The sequence below is a fragment of the Phyllopteryx taeniolatus genome, chromosome 5, assembly GCF_024500385.1.
Source record: "Phyllopteryx taeniolatus isolate TA_2022b chromosome 5, UOR_Ptae_1.2, whole genome shotgun sequence".
Taxonomy (NCBI): Eukaryota; Metazoa; Chordata; class Actinopteri; order Syngnathiformes; family Syngnathidae; genus Phyllopteryx; species Phyllopteryx taeniolatus.
In genome coordinates, this window is record NC_084506.1 from 32,587,689 (window position 1) to 32,607,358 (window position 19,670).

Genomic DNA, 19,670 nt, shown 5'->3' on the forward strand with positions numbered 1-19,670 from the left:
AGCATCTGTCATGGCTGGATTGACAGATTTTTAGGTGCCCCATTCCCAATGAATGGCTATATCTGATTTTTTTTGTTTTTTGTTAACGTTTTCTTTTCTTTTTCAATCGCTATACAGTTGCAAGGAAAAAAGTGTGATTACCTGGATTTCTGCATGAACTGGTCCTAAAACGTGATCTGATCTCCATCCATGCCCAAACAATAGACACAGTTTTCTGACACTAACACCGCACCAACAATTACGTTTCCATCAGTGTCGTGTAGTGACGTTGATGGCTGATGAGCCACTAAAATTATCGTGTCGGATTTACACTTTTCTGAGTGTGTTTGCCATTAAATTAGCAGCCAGACATAAAAAAATAAAAACATTCTATATCATTATTTTTTCTACACGTTTACGGTCTTTGACCATAAGAATGACCGTACTAGACATTGTAATTTCTTACTTATTTAGAATGCTGCCTATTAAATAACGAGGTGTTGTGGAAAAAAACCAAAACATTATCATTTCGACCTATACCAAAATAGTTTTCAAAGTATGTTTTCAAATATTTGACCGTTTAACAAAGAATAACAACAACAAAAGATCAGTCCTATTCTGAATGAATGTAATCAGTCTTTTCAACGGCTATTGATCTGTGTTCAGTCGTGAAGTGCAACTAATATCTTTGGACATAACCAGGGGGGCCTCACTGTATGCTCACAGTTGAGGATTCAGGAGTTTTGTGTAAACAGCTGGTTCAAAATGTAAACAAAGCAGCAGGTCATAAATATTAGTGTGGGGGGGGGGGGGGGGAGGCATGTGAATTTGATCTCTTTTGGCACTTTTATTGCAACCAAGCCCTTCTTGATGTTCTTTGCTGTATATTTTTATCTTCAGGGCATCTGTTTATCTGTGCAATATTGTGTGGGTCATTTGGCAAACCCTCACGTTGCTTTCTTCACAGGGAAATCAGAAACAAGCGTTTTACTTGATCGTCTGACATTCTCCCCATTTTTTATTTATTATTATTATTCTTTTTTTTCTTTTCCATTTGCAGTTGAATTTGATGATTGTGCTGGTAATGAAGATGTGGCCTTTGAGGTGTCTGTCACCAGCTTCCGAGTCGACGGTGACCTGACCTTGGTGCCTCTGCGAGATGTGACATACAGCGGGCCGGTCATATTCATCCACGGGATTAGTGCTCATGCAGATGACATGGCACAGGTGGACATAACTGGACTACCGTCACCGCAAGCTCTCAAGGTGAGTCAACACAAGCTGTAAGCCAAACTTTGTGTGTTGAAATGCAGTCAAATATCTAGCTTGCGAGCTTGCATATGCTGATTTAAATGTGCGTACCATGCATCATGTGATATAGACAGTAGAGATGTTTAATGGTGATGTTTGTCATCAGCAAGAAACTGCCTCCACTGCAAAGTTCATCGAAGCAGATATATTCATATGACATATTCACTGAATACAATTTAATTCTCGCCCTGTGCAGTACCGCATCCTTTACAAAAAGCACCTCCTCACAACTCAGCCCCCGCCTCCCTCTGTGACCTCTTTTAGACGTACATTCCCTCTGCTCAACCTCTGCTGGTCTCCTCACCACCCCCACCTCTTGCCTCAGCACCATCGGTGCCTGAGTCTTCAGCTGCTCGGCACCCAGACTATGTGAAAACCCACACAAGCGCAGGAAAAAACCAAAACTTAACACAGCCAAAACGAATTTATTATTCTCTTATTAGTAAACTTGAATCTTTGAAAGCAAACACACAGGAAGTCTGTCTTCAATAATAGAACAGGTGTCTGTCTGAAATGCCAATTTATTTGAAATTTGCTATCTTGACCTTTATTGAAGGTGAAAAGTCTTGTAATCTTAACCTTTGAACATACTGTCACCCTAACAAGATGTAGCAACACACTATTAAAATCATTCACAGGAAATGTGGAAATGTTGAAAGCTTCAAATAGACCAACTGCATCGTTCCTTTTACAACAATTTCCTGCACGGATATTGTGCACTTGTCTAAATAATTTCCATTTGTAGTGCTCTAAACGCTTGATATGTATAAGCCATACATACAGTACGTAGCTGAGAGATTAATGCAGAGAATGATACACTTACCTGAATTATTAGAGATATATAAGTCCCAAGTGTTTGAGAAATACTTAGATGTACTGTACATAAGTTCACCAACAATATATTTTTCAATTTATTTGCAATGCGGAATATTTGTTGACCGTAAATGTTATTCGGTCCAAATGACCTCTCAGTAGTGTTGCTCTTCAATTTCTGTTTGTGTCGAGAACGTGAATACAAATTTAGGTGCCAGTGTTCCATATCCTCCATTGCCCAAACTTTTGTTTCGGTCAATGAGACTACAGTGACTTGACGGGAAAATGCTCCCAGGGACTGAAGACAAATTCTGTGTTTCCTTCAGCACTCAGAGCTCATCTTCCTTTGGGCGGAGCTCTCAGTGCCGCACTGGCCTCATTTCTCCAGCTTTGCCTTTATTTCATGCCAGTCTCTTCGCGTTGCACTTCTCACCGCAGCCTCTGCTGGGTTACAGTGACAGAGTTGCATCAAATTCTTGCCGTATGGTGTTTGCCATCTGCTCCTGCATGTTTCCTTTCGAATGTTATTGGAGTAACTGTCTTGACATTTACGCATGTGGTGCACATATTCTAACGCGAGCAAAACTGTGTTGATATTGACAAATGCATTTAATGTGAAAGAGCTAACTACGGTTAACTCTACTGACTAACTTGAGTAAAAATACATTTCTGTAAAGTTTTCTGTTTTTTTAAAGGGCTTTTCACACTGCACTTAGTTTTCTCAGTGTCCAAGGACATCAGTGCCCCAGTGCAAGCTTGCCCATATTTGGAAGCGCTTGTGTAGCAGCCCACCTGGGAGTAACGGGGAGGCTTTTCCCGCCGGTTGGTCTATTGCTGGGAACACTCTGAAATCACTCCGCCAGCCCTCCTCCTATTGGATGGACCGTACCTTCTGATGTCGCTGCTCTTGAGTTCAAATGTTTTGAATTCAAGGGCACGTCATGACAAATTCCCACATTGTACATCATGCCGCGACGCAGCACAGCGTTCCGTCCTGATACCCTCGCAACTCATACGTACACAGTGAATGGGTTCATCAATGGTGCGCTGCACGTTGCTAAGTACAGTGTGAAAAGGCCTCAACTTAGAGAGGATTTTTCCAGAAAATCTGGGTCAATTTCCAAATCCTATGACTGGACTACAAGTCCCAATTAAATAACATCAGAAGATTCCCTGTCTGGACAAAATGAGATCACAAATAAGAGTGGTTTCTACTAAAAGAAGATTTAGTAGAAACACCTTTAACAAAGCACGATTATAGTCAAATATTCTATAATTGTACTTTGTTAAAAACATGCACTTGTCTACAAAGTCTGTTTATGTAGTAGGCAGTCTATCTGCCAAAAAAAAACAAAAATCACTTTAAATTCAACAGCATTTACTTATGTAAAAGTCAAAACTTTAGATGAATTGATTAACAACAAAGCCTAATTTTTTTATATTCCTTAAGTCCTGCCACTAGTTCTTCGCTACATTAGAGGGGTTGAATATTAGAATCCCCCAGTATGATGACATGCAACCTCACACAACTGCAGAGTCCAGAGTGTACCCTGTCTCCCACCCAAAGTTTGAAAAGTAGTATATATATATAGAAAATGGATTACTGTATTAATATAGCAGCAACTGTTTTAATATACAGCTCTTCAGTTATACATTACACTTTGCATCTTATGCTGATGACTTTACATTGGACTGAGCTAAAATCACATTGCATCTTATACAAATGAAAATGGTTGTTCTATCATAACTAGTTTATATCTTTTAGATATTGCAACCAATATAAATACGTGGATTCACGTCTTTGTCTAGCTTCTAATTCATTGTTTTGATTCGTGTTGAATTTTGTTTGTGAATGAGCCAGAGCAGAGCGAGACGAAAACAATTGTTAGCAGGCCCCAGCCAGAGAGCAAAAACACGAGGGAGGTTATTTTAAAGCTCACATTATTTCACCATCAATTAATGTGCTCAAACTCCACTAGCTTAGGGTCCCGTATAATCTTCCAGCTATTGTTCCTTTCTTTATTCACGTTCCGTGTTTCCTGTCCGCTCCCCGCCTCACGCCTCTGCACCGTCTCAAGTTGACCATTGAGCGTTTTCTTTTGACGCCTTGATAACTAACAGATGACATATTTAAACAGTTGACAATAACAATAGATGATTTGTCTTACCTTTGAACTGGGTCTGCTGAAAACCTCTCAGCAAGAAACTGAGTTTTAAATCTCTACTTGAGCACTTAGTCAACTCGTTGGTCATAATTGAGGTGAGTGGGTGTTATTTGACAGAAATTCCTTTTTGATACTGAAATGTTTGTCAAAATTGAGGTGAGTGGCTGTTATTTGAAAGAAATTCCTTTTTGATACTGAAATAAATATCAAGTGCAGAGAAAAGTTCTAATCCGTGTTTTTCTTTATTCCCTCTTAAATGCTGAATGGAAACATCCAGTGACAATTTTACTAGTACGGTGACGGTTTTACTGAGGAAAGGTGGAGATAATATTCAATTCCATGAGCTATTAGTTTGTTTTCAGACATGGCCAGAGGCGGAAAGGAGGCTGTAAAAAGCTTTTTGCTGTGCACAAAAGTCTGAATTGAAAGAGATCGTATGCCTAATTGTGGAAGGATCCATTTCAATTTCACAAATCCATAATCCCGAAATGGACTGTGTGTGTTATTCTGCGATATTGTTTTTGTCACAGTGCACACGAGAGCAGTTGTGCAGAAAATATTCTTGCCTTGTGGGGGCACAGGCAAGCATCATTCAAATATAACAACTGATAAGAGGGGAAATATTCCATGTCCATAAACCTATTTATTCAGCTTTTGTTATGTTTCCTTCTTTTATTTTGCAAACGCAATGAATTCAACATTCCATCCACAGTAATATTTAATTCCTGCAAAGGCAAATAGATTTTCCTTTTACCCAGCTTTGAATGTCGACTAAGGCCATCTTGCATACACCGCACAGCAACACATGTTATCATCTTTTTCTGTCACCATTCTACTCAGTAATTCTTTTTACCGATTTTCCTATTGGCTGTCCTTTTCTTACTAGATTCAATCCTATTTATTCACACCATTTGGTTAGAAGGCTTGACATTTAATAGGCTCCGCAGCATACACATTATTTGTCAGTGTTTATGGTTGGATTTATTGTTAGTATGGAAAGCAAAATGCTGAACCTCATGTAAAAGTGCAAACGACACAAAATTTCACTGTGAAAAGATTATACAGTCAGCCATGGGTCATTCTTTTGATGAGAATTCTATCAAATGTATTGACGGAGCAAAACTAAAGTAAGCAAACGTGCACTTGTACTGAACTTTAATTTTCACTTTAGTTTTTATTTCAGTGCATTAACATACTGTACCTTTCCACTTATAAGACATGGTCCCAAAACTAATGTAATTCAAAATTAAAACTGTTTTTACACACAGTAGAGCACATACGTCAAAGACCAATAGTTCCATTCAATTTGAATGGACCACTCATTACCATTACCGTAATTTCTCGTGTATAATGCTATTTTTTTCCCCAGCAAAATTGTCAAGTCAATAGTGCCCATTATACATAGGTATAGGGGGAAAATGGAAAAACAACTTTCCCATTTTATAAATGTATGCCGCCATCTAGAGGTTGTGAAAAAGCTGCACACTTTCATTCCAAAATGCCACCGCCACCTAGAGGTTATGAAAAAGGTGTAGCCTACACTTTCATTTCAATATGACTGCATATATGTACAGTTGTGCTCATAAGTCTACATACCTTTGGAGAATTTGTGAAATATTGTTTTTTTTTAAATACGAGTAATGACTGAACTACAACCATCATTAATTTCTTTATGGTTATGTTTTGTTAAATGATAATGCTTTTGTGAAATGCTTGACAGTTTAATTTGAATTGTAATCAAATTAAATGTGTTTCGCCAGGCCATCAAGTTTTTTTAAAAGAATTATACCCATCTTACAAATTCTGCCTGGGTAATCAAACATATGAGCACAACTGTGTGTTTTCTCATTTACTAAATAAAAGTACAACCAGTTCAGGGTGTACCCCGCCTCCTCCCCGATGATTGCTGGGATAGGCTCCAGCACGCCCGCGACCCTAGTGAGGAGAAGCGGCTCAGAAAATGGATGGATGGATGGATGGATGGATGGATGGATGGATGGATGGATAAATAAAAGTAGGGCTGTCAATTTCGAAATAAGCGCAAGCAAATAAAAAGAAAATATTAGGTGTTCAAATAAAGTGCTTAACTTCAGAATAATTCTTTGAAAAGAATAACGAAATACGGATAATACTTTGTTTTGATCATATGGTTAGAAGCAAAATCATGCGTTGTAAAAATGCATTATACATAGGTAGAAGGGTTTTCCAGAATTTTGAGGTCAACTTTGGGGGTGCGTATTATACATGGGTGCACATTATACATGAGAAATTGTGGTACTTCTAATTTAAGAGTACATATCGCCGGCCTCGGGCAGAAACCTCCCATGTCCAAAACCATCACTTTTTAGAAACCCCCTCCCCACCAAAAAAATAAAATAAACAAGATCTTTATTGAACCATTAACAATGCATTGTCACAGAGCAAGCCATTTCCCAAACTTTTGTTTGGTAAATAGTTTGTAAAAACAACAAACCGATGTGGCGACTGACCAATAATACTGATTTGTAAAAAAATGTGAAATTGATCAAATTTGGACAAAGGAAGTTGTGACCTGACGCCAGCGTTATAGTGGACGGTTGGTATAATCAACATTATAGCTACCTGTGATTACATAAGAAAATATATATCACATTGACTCAGTGCTAATTAACTAAGCTAATGAAATGTTTGAGTGAGACAGTTTCTCCTTTACTTGACGGCAGATCTAAAATTTTCCTCCACAATTATATGTACAACCTTGTCACCACTGCTGGGGGTTGGCCTTGATGTTATCCATTTCTCACCAGGACTCCAACACATTGTCAGAAATGAGTAATGACACTTCTCAATATAGCGATGAAAATAAAAATGGCAGAACAGACAAGGACGTGACTTTGCTGCCACAGTAACTCTGGACTCAGATGACAATGACAATTTCCTTTCTCATGGCTGTCTGCCCATATGCAACTGTAAACTTATACACGCACGCATGCACGCACGCATGCACGCACACCCGCACACACACACAGAGATATATACACACGGAATTGTTTTTGTTTATTTAATTTAAAGAGTACAGTACACCTTTTGGAAAATATTGGTTCAAATGATAAACAGTTCAGGCTGAAATTAAATTCTACACATATGTTGTCTTACTTACTTTACTATGTTTATAATGTATCCGTCCCCAGTCGTTATGGTATTGGGGGGTGGGAAGTATTGGCTCATTGACGTGAAATAAACCCCCCCACCCCCAAAAAAATAACAAAATTAAATAATAATAATAATAGTAATTTCCACCAGTGTTCCTTTTCTCTCTACTGTTGGAGTGTACAATCAATGTACAATCCAAGAAAAATAAAAAAGAATGAACAGAAATGTTGCTAATTCCGCGTCCTCCTTCTGAATCCTTTCAGCAGCCTGAGGTCCTTCACTCTGCGTCTGTTCGCTAATCTTATACCCAGTTGCTGGCAAACGAGGGATGGGTACTTTTGTATTACCTGGTGGTAAATATTCCGCCATAGTTTCAGCAAATCTCCTGAAGCCCAAGGTAACAGGTCAGCGTGTGGCCACGGGGATATGAGCGCTATGAGTGTGCCTGCGAGTGCACGGCAAATGATTGACATGTCATCAGTCACGCCTTCTGTCTCTGATTTGGGCCAAAGAGGGCTGATTTTTTTCCAGAGATCATTTCACTCATGTACAACTGTACTATCAGGTCATACTGACAGTTTTAACAAATATGACAAAAAAAAAAAGTTTTTTATGGCAAACTCTTCATTTAAGTACTAAAGACCACAGTTGATTATTGGGTAGTAGTTTCATTCATGTACAGTGACATCGAAAAACAATTCAATAATTTAGTCTAAATAGAAGAAAAAAGCCTACGATTGGCTAGCAACCAGGGTATTCCCTGCCTCTCACCCAAAAGTTAGCTTGGACAAACTCCAGCTCACTGTGACCCTCACGAGGATAAGTGGGGGAAAAAAATGATGGATGAATTACAAAAAAAATAAAATAAAAAAGATTGACTTTTCAGTTCCCTGGTGGCATGGTGGACTTGGGTATCATTGTCTTTACATGTGGCCACTAAAACCTTCTTGGCCTTCTGATCTCATTTATAAATGCTGTATGTCACAGCTAAGACCTCTGCTTTATGGCTTTGATGTACTTATCCCTGGCCACCGGACTGAGGTCGGAGTTCTTACAGCCTGTGCTTAAAAGCCCATCATCTAGCAGTTTAACAGTTTCATGTCTAGTTTAATATTTTTGTCTTTGACATTTGGAAGGTCATACCTCAACGGGTTTGGTGAGAGTGGGCACTTCAGACATCACTATGTGTATCTCGGCTGGTTCTGCTCTGGCTGTGTTAATGATTACTGTTTGATTGTGTTTATCTGACCTTTGGAAGGGGAGTGTGAGGTAAAACGGTGAGTGCTTGACGGATGGAAGCCTCACCATTACCGTCTTCGCTTCAGTGCTGGCACTGCTTTAGACAAATGACTTAGTTTTTGCCTCTTGCCTGTTCTTTTTTGAACTTGGTGTATGAGACACGCTAACAGCCAAGAACAGCGGGGTCAACAAGCAACACACAAACAAATCCCTGTTTATACACACAGCACATTTGTGTGCGGCCAATACATAGTGTTGCAGTATAGGTTATAAAAAATGAAGGACAAAAGAGGATATCTGCATTGCAAATGAAACCGCCGAAAACTGCCTGCGTCACTTCATCTCATATCATCTTACACCTTCTAAACTGATCAAATTTGGCTGGTCGCCCTCAGGAAAATGTGGAATATTGTTGATGTTTCTTCATCTGCCAACACGAGAGAGCAAAGGAGGCAAAATGTTATTGGTCTTTTAAGGGCACATCTAAAACCCTTGAGCCTGCCCATGAATCTGTCATTTCTTTAACTATGTGTCAAATTCCAATCAAGTATGTCTCAAAATGTGGATACTGTAGCAGTAGGCAATGTGTTCAGCCTATTAGGCACCGCACGTACTAAATCAAAAAGCTGTGCTAATGAGCCAGTCTGAGTCTGACTGATGAATGCAGGTCAATATCGGGTTTGCAAATTAGACAAACTATTAATTATGCAGATTTCTATATATATTATATCCATGCAATGCTTTGATCACAAAATGTGTGAAGTGAAAAGGCCTTTTTGTGTGACAATGACAATTTGTGGTGTGTTTTTATAAAATAATTCTGTTTCCTTGGTCCTGCACAAATTAACAAAAAAAAAAACCATACAAACGTGCTGATTTGTGTGAACCTCAAGGAGCAAGAGTTGTTGGCTTAATGAAAGGATGTTCCGCTAAAATCTCCACCATGTTCACTGAAGACCTGAGTAATGTCCAGACTAGATTTGTCACTTCCAATTATTTCACCAAATGTGAGAGATTGTGTGAGAGCCCACCCATCCCTGAGCAGTCACATTTGGTCCCTTTCACTTCAGTGGTGACATTTTTTTTCCCCAATTCTTTTTTTTAATACAAGTCAATAGGAGTGGATGACCAGAATACTCCATCTCTATGTTCCACTATCCACTTTAACAATTTCGGTGAATCCCAATACCTCATTTCCAAGGTCCTCGATCCTGTGTTGACACATTAGCCCCTCCCTCCAGAAACTCAATCGAGGAGTCGAGGGAATAAATTGAGCATCAAGGAGACTTATTTAGAGCAATGTCCTTTCCTCAGTATTGTTGTTTCATAGAGATGTCAATTAAAAATGATGTGTATTATAGCAGTATTGTCTACGCAGCTGTGTTCTTACAGCTACAACATACTGTATTGCTCGTCAACCTTTTTTTTATGACAAACTTGAAAATTTGATTCATAAACAACTTTATGGACTGTACCGGACAGAGCAAATTCACTAATAAAGGCGCTAGTGTGACGTGACCACAAACCAGTGTAATAATGAGTTAGAATTAAATATTTCTCCAGCAGATTTACTTACTTACGAAGCATGATTTTTGGGATGTGAGAGGAAATTGGAGTAAATGGAGAAAATGCACGCAAGCACAGAGATAAAATGCAAAAGTTTCAAAAACAGAACCTCTCGACAATGAGGCAGACAGGATAATGACTAGCTCACAATGCTACCGTCGCAATTTTATTCGGCTTTGTTGAACTCCAAATTGTTGTGCCACTTTTGGTGTGTTCAACTTAATAAATGGGCAGGGGTCAGTACACAGCCAGGCAACCCGTAAAGGCAACAGTATCCAAAAAACGTGAGGCAAAAAAGCAAGGTCAATAATCTCGTCTTACTATGAGTCGGTGATGTGGAAACAAGGAATGCTGGAACGTGACAACAAGGTAGAATGAACTGGCGACCAGAAAGAATCAGACAGGAGGTTAAATGCATGGGGTAATTAGGGTAAAGGAGGGACAGGTGGGGAAGATGCTCTTAGGAGCAGGTGTGTACGATACAGGGGGAAGACAACAACCATAACACACACCCATGACAGTTTGAGGCAGGCGAGTCAGGCTCCCGAGTGTTCGGCCGGCCCGGTCCACACCGGGAACAGGTGGATTCGACGGAAGGGAGGAAGGCAAAAAGCAGGAGGCCAACGAGTTCCCAGGCAGGAAGTCTCTCGGGTGTCTCTGTTTGCCAGACGTTCGGAGCGGGCGCGTTGCGTCCGCCTCCGTCCCCTCGGATTGAGTTCGGGCCTCCAAGCAGGGTGGCTCGGAGCGCTTGCAGTAAGCTGCAGCCGGGGATCATCCCATGTGTCCTTGCCACCTCGGGTGAGGTGGGCGTCCTGCCTGGCCCGGTCGAGTTGGTCGGGGTGAGACCAAAGGAAGACTTCTCCACCAAAACTCCCAAAAAGCTTGTCTCCTGATCCCAGCTCCGGCCGCTTTAATGGCCGGCGCGGGTCAAAAAGGGGGGGTTTACCCCCCCCCCCCCTCCTCCTTTTCTACCACCTTTGCGAACACCAAGGGGCTGGACTGCCTTTTGCCGTTATTTTGCCATTTTAGGATTATTTTGTGGTTTAAAACCAGTGGAATAAAATATTAATTATTGGATTTAAGATAACGTGTTCCACGCTCATCCTCTTTCATACCAGTAATGACTGTTTCCAATGTTGTGTGGTGTGGAGAACATTACATCTGGTTCAGTTAAAAACATATTCGACGTTAGACATTCAAGTTTGCAGCAATACAGTCACTACTGGCGTTCATGTAAAGTTCTTAAAATATTAACTCCCAGTCGAGTCACAGACTGTCTTATGAACCCATGTCTGTAGTGTCGTTCCGTCGCCCGTGGGTGTCGCTGTATTTGAGAAATAATTACACACCCATGTATAATACGCACCCCCAAAGTTGACCTCAAAATTCTGGAAAACCCTTCTACCTATGTACAATGCATTTTTACAATACATGATTTTGCTTCTACCCCTATGATTAAACATTAAGTATTATCTGTATGTTGTTCTTTTTTTCAAATAATTATTCTGAAGTTAAGCACTTTATTTGAACACCTAATTCTTTTTATTTGCTTTCTCTTATTTGGAAATTCTCAGCCCTACTTTTATTTAGCAAATGAGATAACACACAGTTGTGCTCATATGTTTGATTACCCAGACAGAATTTTTAAGATGTGTACAATTGTTTAACGAAAACATGAAGGGCCAGGTGAAACACAATTAATTTTATTTTAATGGGATTCAAATTAAACGGTCAAGGATTTCAGAAAATCATTATCATTAAACAAAACATAACCATAAAGAAATTAATGATGGATTTTGTTCAGTCATCAGTCGTATTTTAAATAAATAAATAAAAAACAAAAAATATATATATTTCACAAATTCTGCCAGGGTAAGTAAACTTATGAGCACAACTGTACATATATGCAGTCATACGTACCCCTGTCATATTGGAATGAAAGTGTAGGCTATACCTTTGTTATAACCACTATATGGCGGTGGCATATTAGAATGAAAGTGTACACCTTTCTCATAACCTCTAGGTGGCAGTGGCATTTTGGAAGGAAAGTTTACATCTTTTTCATAACCTCTAGATGGCGGCATACATTTATAAAATGGGAACGTTTTTTCCATTTCCCCCTATACCTATGTAAAATGCGCACTATTGATTTTGGACAATTTTTTGTGGAAAACAAATGCGCGTTATACATGAGAAATTACAGTAAGAAAAATTAGGGTAGGCATTCGTTTTTGGAACATGTATCCAGGTGTGTGGACAGTTTCCTGGGTCTCTTCTATTGTAGGTCATCATCCTTATGTTAGCAGACAGGATTCTGCTTCCTGTTCGTATGTCAATGACAGAGTGTGTGTGTGTTTTTTTTCCATTCACATCCAAGCAGTGTGTTGGGGGAGCATGTCATTGTTCACAAACAAACAACAGCAGAAGGGTGGAAGATGAAATTAGTGGATGCAATTGTGTTTTGGAGAGCTACAATCTGTGATCCGCTCCTTCTCCCTGAACACGGTTTCACTTTGTCAAAACCATCTGCAGTAATTGTTACCGGTTCACTAAAGCAGTCAGTAGCTTGTTGTGTATGCCAACGTGTGTTCCATTGTTTTTTGGTGTCTAAAATCAAACGGAAAATGTTGTGTTGCCAAATCACATTATCTGTGGTTTGTGTTCCTGTCTTTTGGTCATGTTCCTCATTATGGTAATAATAATCGTAACTATGTGGTTCTAGTTGTGTTGACTTGATCAATATAAGTCGAATAATGGCAACAAACCCCAATGCAATATGGTCTTCATCTGTTGTACATTACTGCCTCATTATTCTTTTAAATACCTCCCTAACCTTTTCCTCACAACATATGACAAAAAGAAACGCCTCTAACTGTTTCTAACCGTTTTAAAATCTGTTATTGACTGCTTGGTAGGAGTGGGTATTCCTTATTCGGGGTTTGAGGCAATTGTTTCTTAAGATGCACCAATAGTTAAAATACTGTGGTTTCTCTGTTTTAGATCCTGGGTCTGCCACATAGATTGAAAAGAGCCCTGCTGGTTCCTCCAATGATTGTCACTGAGAACCAGAGAGCCCCATTCCCAAGGATTATTGGCAGGGTAAGAAAAACATGACACTACCCCAACTCTTATTAAATATCAATATGCCTCAGTCACCCAACTGCTTTTTCATATTCATGTTGAACTAACCCTGTTTTTCCCCTCAGGGGGAGGGGGGGGGGGGATTCTTGAAGCTGTCAGTTTTATATATATGCATTTCACATAAACACACAGATCCAATTTACACATATGCACAAAATGGATTCTGCAAGCCAAACACAGATGTTGAACTAGGGATGCTGCTCAACAGTTTTACCGAAGCAGATTTCAGGTTCAGTGTCTTGTTCAAGAGCAACCTGACATTGCTCAGGCAGCAGGCCTGCATTTATCCAAAGTGTGCATATTTTCGGTTCATAAAGAGTCTCAACTCTGCAAACGAGTCCCTGCAGTTTTACAGTACCTGCCACACCCAGAATTTTGTTCCGAATTTCACCATTCACAGCAATGTTATGTCAAACAGCATAGCTTTATTAATTAAGGACACCGATATTAAAGGGGAATGACTGGTTAGCGCGTCTGCCTCACAGTTCTGAGGACCGGGTTCAAATCCCGGCCCCGCCTGTGTGGAGTTTGCATGTTCTCCCCGTGCTTGCATGTTTTTTTTTCCAGGTACTCCGGTTTCCTCCCACATCTGAAAAAAAACACGTGGTAGGTTGATTGAAGACTCTAAATTGCCCGTAAGTGTGAATGCGAGTGCGAACGGTTGTTTGTTTAAATGTGCCCTGCGAATGACTGGCGACCAGTTCAGGGTGTACACCGCCTCTTGCCCAAAGACAGCTTGGATAGGCTCCAGCACGCCTGCGACCCTAGTGAGGAGAAGCAGTACAGAAAAGGGATGGATGAAGGGATGGATTTTAAAAGCTATAATGATGATGAAGCTATAGCTGCAATCAAAATCCTACAATATCGCAAATTCAAAGATGTCAGGCTTCAATAATGGGTAACTACGCTGTTTAGTCTAAAACAACAAACACATGTCGACCTAAAGACAGTTTGTAAATAACACCGAATGGACCAGTATGCACCTACTGTAAAACCTTGTCATACATAGACAACAACAACAGTGCAGAACTGTAATATTTTGTTTTAAAGTTTTAAGACTAAAAAAGGTCAATGTTTATCAATTTGGTCATTCCCGACTTCTACAATTTGCTCAGGCAAACAAACTTTGTGGGAATTTAGAAAATGTTTTTTTTCCCAGATTACCCGTTACAAGTATTTGCATTTTAATTTGATTTTATCTGTCTTACGTTCTATATTACTCATTTTGAAAGTGGAAATATTCTCCTGTTCTTGACGTTTCAGACAAGAGGAGACATGTTTTGAAAAATGGATGGAAGATTTGCATCATGTCCTTTACTCCTAATTTCCCTGCAGGCCCTTGACAATCGAGCTTGTTTCAAGAAGGAAATATTACACATCACTGCATTAGTCACACATTGTATGTTAATATATTCTCTGTAAAAGTCTTCCGAAAACAAATGAAATCATTTCCTTACAGAAGGTGAAAAGCAAAGTCTCCGTTTAACATTTTAGACCCTGAGCAGACTTTTCATTTGTGTATGCTGATGATAAAATCTATAATGTATTAGTGTCACCAGCTTGTTTGTTTCAGATAAGATGGGACACAGAGAAATCTCCCTCTGCTCTCGGTGACTCTCATGAAAGCTGTCACATGCTCAGCTATATTTATGATAATGAAACTCCGGCGAGAGCAATAGCACAGGGCCTTGCACCGAGATCGTTGTTGTGCCGGTTTCCATACGGCCTCCCCATCTGAAGAGCACTGATTTAACAAGCTGAAACATGTGACTTTTTGGTAAACTTCGGAATTCACTCGAGGTTGTGCAAAAGGACCACGAAAGTCAGCGGTTAAGTTTGGTCGATCCTTTATCTAAGTATTTAAGATCCAGCTAATGATTCAACCATGAGCTCCCATCTATTTCTCTCCCTTCCCCATTACCTTTTTTCTTCTTTCAATGTATCCCTCATTCTCACATATAGTGCCTCCATCCCTGTTTTACTTGACAGGATATACTGTTACGTCAAGTCGAAGTCATATGTCTGTGACATGGTGAAACTGATTTTCCGCATCAATAGTTTCCGTCGTCTTTCCTTGCTGCGAGGCAGCCATTCATTTTTCATGCTTTCTCCATCTTATCTTATGATAGAAGTAAGGAGAAGGAGATATGGGCAACTGTCATTGGACATGTATGATTTTGTGCACGCGTGTGTGTGTGCGTGTACAACTGGGACTGTTATGTCTGTATGGGGGGGGGGGGGGGGGGGGGACCTAAAGGGCCAGAGGATGGTGGTGTTCTGACAGCAGGTTCCAGGGGAAGGTTTGGAACTGTGCTGTTTATGTCACACATCCTGCCAGTTTCGGAATTGCTTTGATGGCGAGGTCTCTTCCCTGCCCTCTCCGGGGACACCAACACAAACTGAATTCCATCCATCCATCCATTCTCTACCGCTTATCCGGGTCGGGTCGCGGGGGCAGTAGCTTCAGCAGGGACGCCCAGACTACCCTCTCCCCAGCCACTTCATCCAGCTCTTCCCGAGGCGTTCCCAGGCCAGCCAAAGGATGTAGTCTCTCCAGCGCGTCCTGGGTCGTCCCCGGGGTCTCCTCCCGGTGGGACATGCCCGGAACACCTCACCAGGGAGGCGTCCGGGAGGCATCCGAATCTGATGCCGAATCTGATGCCCCACCTCATCTGGCTCCTCTCAATGCGGAGGAGTAGCGGCTCTACTCTGAGATCCTCCCGGATGACCGAGCTTCTCACCCTATCTCTAAGGGAGAGCCCGGACACCCTGCGGAGGAAACTCATTTCGGCCGCTTGTATCCGGACAAACTGAATTGTGCAATGGAATCCCCCCTATACTATTAAGTTTTGCCCCAAATCATTTTTTGCTCATGATTGGGTGTATCGAGTATCATGGTGCCACCACACCTTTTTTTCTGAAGGCACCATCGTCCCCCTCGGCCATTTTCACTGTCTCCAATTAAATGCAACAAAAGCAAAGCATCATCATAAACGTAACATTTCAATAACTGTGTGAATCTACTCTGACATTTTCACACTGATGTAGCCTGAAAAAGAGATTTTATGGCAAGCTTAGCAAAATACATGATTTCAAACCATGGCCGCCTTCGCTATAGAATGCCTCGTCCATTACTGGTTTGCCAGTTGGGTCGGGAAACTCCACATCAGCACATCTGCTCCTCTGATGATCATTATTTGATTTATTATGTCATTTTGCATTACTTTAGAGGCCCTATTTTACAGAAAACGCAGTCAAAGTTTAGAGGCTCCACTGTACTGAATGCTGGGGCTTTTATGTTCCTATAAACTCCATAGTGGACCCCAGCGGATCGCCATGAATAATTGCTGCTCCCCTAAAAGAGATCGGCCCAATCCCCACATGCTGCCAGATCTCGTCCGATCTCGGAAGCTAAGAAGGGTCGGTCATGGTTAGTACTTGGATGGGAGACCACCGAGGAATACCCAGCGGTGGGGTTGGGCAGTAAAAAACTACAGGTAACAGAAACCGCAATTGCGGCCTAATGTGCCTCATGTCATTGAAAGCTCTAACTAAGAGTGCTTATAATTGCCTATACTGAAATTTTAAACAATACATTGACCACAAACTACGATTCCAAAGCACTGATAGCATTTCAAATGCTTGGAAACATTTCTGTAGCCTTAAAAATACAATACATTACAGTAAAGGGCTTCCACAAAGCATTGTCTTGTAATGATGACCTGCAAGGCAAACGCGGTTGACTACCTCACCTTCTTGTTTGTTGTAGCTTCATTCAATCAGTTAGTAGCTTGTTGCTTTTACGTGTGAGTTCAGTGCTTGCACTCTGTCATATTGTGCCTGAAAGGATTCAATTAGACTGCAAAAGCAAGCTTTTATTCACAACTCAAGGCAACAAGAAGTCATTGTCAATGCGCGTTCAGTTTTCGATAGTGTATAGTTTGTAAAGGATACTAGAGTTTGAAGAGTGTTCAAAGCATTAATAGAGTTTGGAGATAGCTTGCACAGTCGAGCGAGCGAGTGTAACGGACTACACCTCGCGTGGTGCAAGGCGCCACTCCTCGGAATCCTTATAAAACAGGTTGCCGAACGCTCCACCAGCGGCCTGGGCAATTAGCCAGGCTCTTGTTGTACTCGACTCTCAACCCCGGGGGACAGTGATCGCGTGAAATAATTATCATTACCTCAGATGTATTAATTAGGCTTGTTTGTCAAGAACTGTATTTTCCATTGTTTCATATTTTATTCAAAGGTGACATGTTTACTGTGTTCCAAGGAAGTCGGGTACAATAGCAACGACAGTATTTTGCCATGAAAATATAACAAACATCCATCCATCCATCCATTTTCTGAGCCGCTTCTCTCTAGGGTCGCGGGCGTGCTGGAGCCTATCATCGGGCAGGAGGCGGGGTACACCCTGAACCGGTTGCCAGCCAATCGCAGGGCACATACTGTATAAACAAACAACCATTTGCACTCACATTCACATCTACGGGCAATTTAGAGTTGTCAATTAACCTAGCATGCATGTTTTGGGGATGTGGGAGGAAACCCACGCAGGCACGGGGAGAACATCCTACACAAACAACAACAATAACATTTTCTGACTTTTGACATGACAGAAATTTTTTAGCAAATAACCCCAAGAAAATCTGCGTACAGGCAAATATGCAAATGTCGAACCGTGAATACAATGTGCATCATTGTCATATCCACACCATTTAATCTTGACAAATAATAACGCGTAGAATATACAGCTCAGACATTGGACCAGTGGGCAGGTTTCTAATTGAGAGATTTGGAGAGGGTAAATGGTGTCTTTTTTTCTTAATATGCTCCACAGCTCCCAAAGATATTGGTTTATACTCCGCTGGTTTCTGTTGCAACATGCAGTATTTTTTCCATCCTTGGCCAGTTGCTTTCTCTCGCTGCCAAATTTGGTTTGGAAGTCAGATCCTCGGTTTTACTTGGATAAACACACGTCCACTCACGCAATGCAAATCAAAATGAAACATCCACTATGAAATACCAACACGCAATGTCAAGCTCAGGTTTCACCTCCCCAATCAACTTTTGTTTGTGTGACATCACCACAAAAAGATGTCTGTGAGAGTGATATGGTAGTTTGCTTGCAGCCCCAGGTAAAATATGAAAGCGAATAAATATATCCTCTGCATCCTGGCTTGATCCTCCCCTCAGCCTGTCTCCTGTCCAACAGGTCGTACGTTTGCTTTGTTTTATTTTCTCTCCCCACGTGCCCTTTTTGTTTTGTTTGTACTTTCATTCAACAACACACATGCTGTATCTTCTGAACACAGAACTGGCACATTGTATTGAGGAATATTACAGCATCATAACGCAAGCGGCTTCTGGGTTTATCATTCATTCCAAATTATTTGCTTAATTGTCTCTGCAAGATGAAACAAAAAGTCCTATCCCCTGCCTGCCATCGCCATGCCGGCCCCCGCTACCCACACCCTCAGCTCATTAGTTTCTTTTAATCGTTTCTTTTTTTTAGGCTATTAGTCATGTTTATTTGCAGATGCAAATTTCCAATCCTGCCTGGACTGCAGGACAAATGGAGCAGGTGGTGATATGCAATATGATGAAAGGAGCTTAAAACCAGGCAAAGCAATAAAAAACAGATTTGTCAGGCGAGAACTCCAGAATAGACGCTGACCTAATGTAGGCCTCTGTTTTCTTACCTTCTTCCGTTACCAAGCCAATGCGTAGAGCCATTACCTTTCTCCGTGGCTCCAGGCAAAAAAGCTAACTTTTATATCAGCTCGACCCTATATGACTGCTCATAAATCCATGTTTTATTGTTTTTACCTTTTAAAATGTTATGTGGCTCTACATATGCCGCTCCATGTTCTGCTAAACAGCTAAGGAAAATGTTATTGGTTGCTGCGTAAACATGTATTTCCTTTGGCCATCAAATGCACATTTCCATTGCATAGTTCACCGCACCTATTACCATTTAAGTGGCGAAGAAAAGAGACTTGCCAAATGGTCAAATTGAGCCGGTCAACATTACTCTGTAGGTCAAGAGCTGGAAACAAGTCTTGTTTGTTCCAGATCGCCAGTCAACCTCCGATTTTAGGAGTATTTCGAAATAATAATTCCCAAGAAAATATTGTCAATGGAAATCATCAGAGACATTTATGAATGTAATTAACCAATTTGCAATTGACACACACAAGTGTAAGCGTAATAATAATTTGATCACATTTTATATTCAAATCTAAACATAAATAATAAACAGAAAAACTTTACATGAACCTCAATCACAAGTGATGACACTTGGGGCAAAGAGTCATAGAA

The 19,670-nt window shown here is 40.7% G+C and overlaps 1 protein-coding gene across 1 annotated transcript in view; it reads left to right on the top strand.

The window, feature by feature from the left end:
- cdh13 (cadherin 13, H-cadherin (heart)) overlaps positions 1-19,670 on the top strand; it is a 265,858-nt gene that overhangs the window by 103,046 nt on the left and 143,142 nt on the right. The window contains exons 3-4 of the mRNA XM_061775059.1: positions 1,040-1,245; positions 13,206-13,304. Of these exons, the coding sequence (XP_061631043.1) occupies positions 1,040-1,245; positions 13,206-13,304 (305 nt within the window). The remainder of the gene's footprint in view (positions 1-1,039; positions 1,246-13,205; positions 13,305-19,670) is intronic.